General features: G+C 38.2%; 1 protein-coding gene across 1 annotated transcript; it reads left to right on the top strand.

Annotated features, from left to right (window-relative positions):
- The first annotated feature begins 708 nt into the window (after positions 1 to 708).
- Positions 709 to 1,086, top strand: LOC132435742 (large ribosomal subunit protein eL31-like). The gene has a single exon (XM_060027772.1). It carries the CDS (start codon positions 709 to 711, stop codon positions 1,084 to 1,086), a length of 378 nt encoding a protein of 125 aa, XP_059883755.1.
- Positions 1,087 to 3,022: the final 1,936 nt, after the last annotated feature.

Below are 3,022 nucleotides of genomic sequence, written 5' to 3'. Positions count from 1 at the left end.
TGGTCAAGAAGGTTTTTTTTTGTTTAACTTACGTGGAACCCAAACATCAAAGTGATTAACATAACCAAGCTGGTTCAAATGATTTTCAATGCTTGATTTAGACATTTTGAGTATGTTGGCTATCTCCTGCATGTTATAACATTGATTGATCTCAATTAATATCTCCATTTGATTGCTATCAACTTCAACTGGTCTACCTGACCATGGAGAATTGTCCAGCGAGAAATCTCCAGCACGAAACTTCCAAACCACTTTGACATGTTCGATCCATCACAGCACCTTCTCCATACAGTGCACGAATCTTTTTTTGTGTTTCAGTTGCGTTTTTACCTTTCTTGTAATAATAAAGCATAATATGCCAGAAATGTTGCTTTTCTTCTTCCATCTTCGATATTAAAATGGCTACATAAAAATTCACCAATTTTGATAAGTCTTTTTTTAAATGCATGCTGATATGACAGCTGTCACATAAAATCTAACAAAATTGTTTCAAATAAAGTTAATGATAACTAAGTGCTACTAGAGCCATTTTACAGAATAAAAACAAATGAACATTTTGGTCCACCCAATAGATTTGATGGCTATTTGGAAGGATGGAAGGATAGGAGGCTGTGGTCATCTCTGTGATCCTGCCTATATGATATCAGAAGCAGAGAAGATCCTCCCCCAATCCCTTTCTCTCTTCCTTTCCAACCCTGGCATGGCAGGATGTCTTCCGCAAAGAAGGGTGGCGAGAAGAAGGGTCGGTCCACCATCAATGAGGTGGTGACCAAAGAATACGCTATCAACATTCACAAGCACATCCAAGGAGTGGGTTTCAAGAAGTGTGCCCCTCGGGCACTCAAAATAATCTGGAAATTTGCCATGAAGCAGATGGGAACTCCAGATTTACACATTGACACCAGGCTCAAGAAAGCTGTCTGGACCAAAGGAATAAGGAATGTCCCATACCATATCTGTGTGCAGTCGTCCAGAAAGTGTAATGAAGATGAAGATTCCCCAAACAAGCTCTATATGTTGGTTACCTATGTACCTGTCCCTACTTTCAAAAATCTACAGATAGTGTGGATGAGAATTAACTGCTGATTGTCCAATAAAGTTATAGAACCAAAAAAAAAAGAAGCAGAGACGACTCAAGGAATAAGGTTCAGGATGGGGTTATGGGAGTAAATGGCTGAACTGGAATGGGAAAAACACTCCGTGTAGATGAAAATGTCAAGAAATTGAGGATCAGGATATTGGTAAAACAGAAGTCACCCAAAATAGCAGAAGAGCCTAGCGAGAAGAGAAAGATTACCAGTCACGTGCTATTTTGTCTTTAAAAATAATGCAGAAAGAGTAATTAAAACATCAGTGGTTGAGAACAAAGAAAAAGGAAAGGTTATAGTCTTATACCATTAGCCTCAAAGGCATGTAGAAGTCTAAACATTCCTAGAGGATTATGGTATATGAGAGAGTATGAAGCAAGGAGGACACCTAGTGTATCTTTCCAATTCTGGGGAAAGGAAGGGATAAAACAATGAGGTTGCTTCACTTGAGTGGGGAGGTTGAAAATTAGCTCTCATGAGCCCATGGTTTGCTCTGAACACCCATTCACCTATAACACACCAACCAATGTGGATAGGCTGGTTCTTACAACTCGTTTTGTCCATCTGTCATTATGCAAGATTGGAGATGAAGGGAGTAAAAGAACTGAAGGGGAGTTTGTTGCAAATGGTCTAGTGGGAGCGTAGAGAGGATCAACTCCTTGCCTTGCTGTTCACTAGCTCTGAATTTTGGACATTCTTGAACTTTGTATTAATCATTAACCTTAATAAGACATTGTACAACCCAAGGTTCATTCCATCTCAAGACTCCCAGCATCTTATTCTGGTTCTAGTATTGTACTTGCATCATTTCAGGTCCCATTCTTCTACCCCTCCAGTGTCCCCTCTTCCTGTGCCTCTACGTAACAGATTTCATTTCATGCAACAGTCTTCTAACTTAGTTCCTTCTTGTTTTGAGTTCAGGGTAGATTTTGTATATAAGAAAGACTTCACAGAGTCTTATGATTTATTTTAAATTTAACTTTCTGAAGTTACAAATTCAAAACCCTTGTCAGGTTCAGTTAGCGAATTCTATTCAATGTATAAGTCTAGAAAAACCATAATCTTTATAAAGGGACTTTGAATACTACTTCAAATATTTTAAACAGAATTTATAAATAAAATATATTTTAGATTCATTTTAAGCATTTCAATTTTCTGAGAAAAAGCCTTCTCAAGTATTAGGGATTTTTATAAATCCAAGAAATTAACTTATAAATATGTTACAGTTGAAGTTTATATAAATGTTCATAACATACTGTACATAAACAGCACGATTTCAGCTTACATCACCATTCTGAATCAATTACTCAATAACGTTTTAAACTGGGTTTACGAGGCTGTCACTCAAACTTGCCAAATTCTATTAAATGTCACATATACAAAAAATGATGTATAGATTCCATCCCAAGATAAAAATATCTTAATTTACTTCTCTTAAAAATATCTCTGGGGGCTTCCCTGGTGGCGCAGTGGTTGAGAGTCCGCCTGCCGATGCAGGGGACACGGGTTCGTGCCCTGGTCCGGGAAGATCCCACATGCCGCAGAGCGGTTGGGCCCGTGAGCCATGGCCGCTGAGCCTGCACGTCCGGAGCCTGTGCTCCACAACAGGAGAGGCCAGAACAGTGAGAGGCCCGTGTACCGCAAAAAAAAAAAAAAAAAATTATCTGTATTTTATTCTAATTCCACCTAGAGCTGAAAGATGCATAAACACACTAAGAAATATACACACGAGACAGAGGTGACATATGGCCAGAAATTTTGGCTGGTCATGATCTCTGGACTTCAGAAATCCAGTTCAATTCTCATAGTTGAAACTAAGTCAAATATCATCCCAAATATTTTTGAATTTTGTCTATTATTATTTTACTGAGTGAATTTTGTTAGCAACCCTGATCAGACAGACTAGACTCTATTTGGAGTTGTTATAGTAATAA

This window comes from Delphinus delphis, chromosome 13 (assembly GCF_949987515.2).
Source record: "Delphinus delphis chromosome 13, mDelDel1.2, whole genome shotgun sequence".
Taxonomy (NCBI): Eukaryota; Metazoa; Chordata; class Mammalia; order Artiodactyla; family Delphinidae; genus Delphinus; species Delphinus delphis.
The sequence above is the reverse complement of the archived record's forward strand: the minus strand, read 5'-3'. Positions and strand labels throughout refer to the sequence as shown.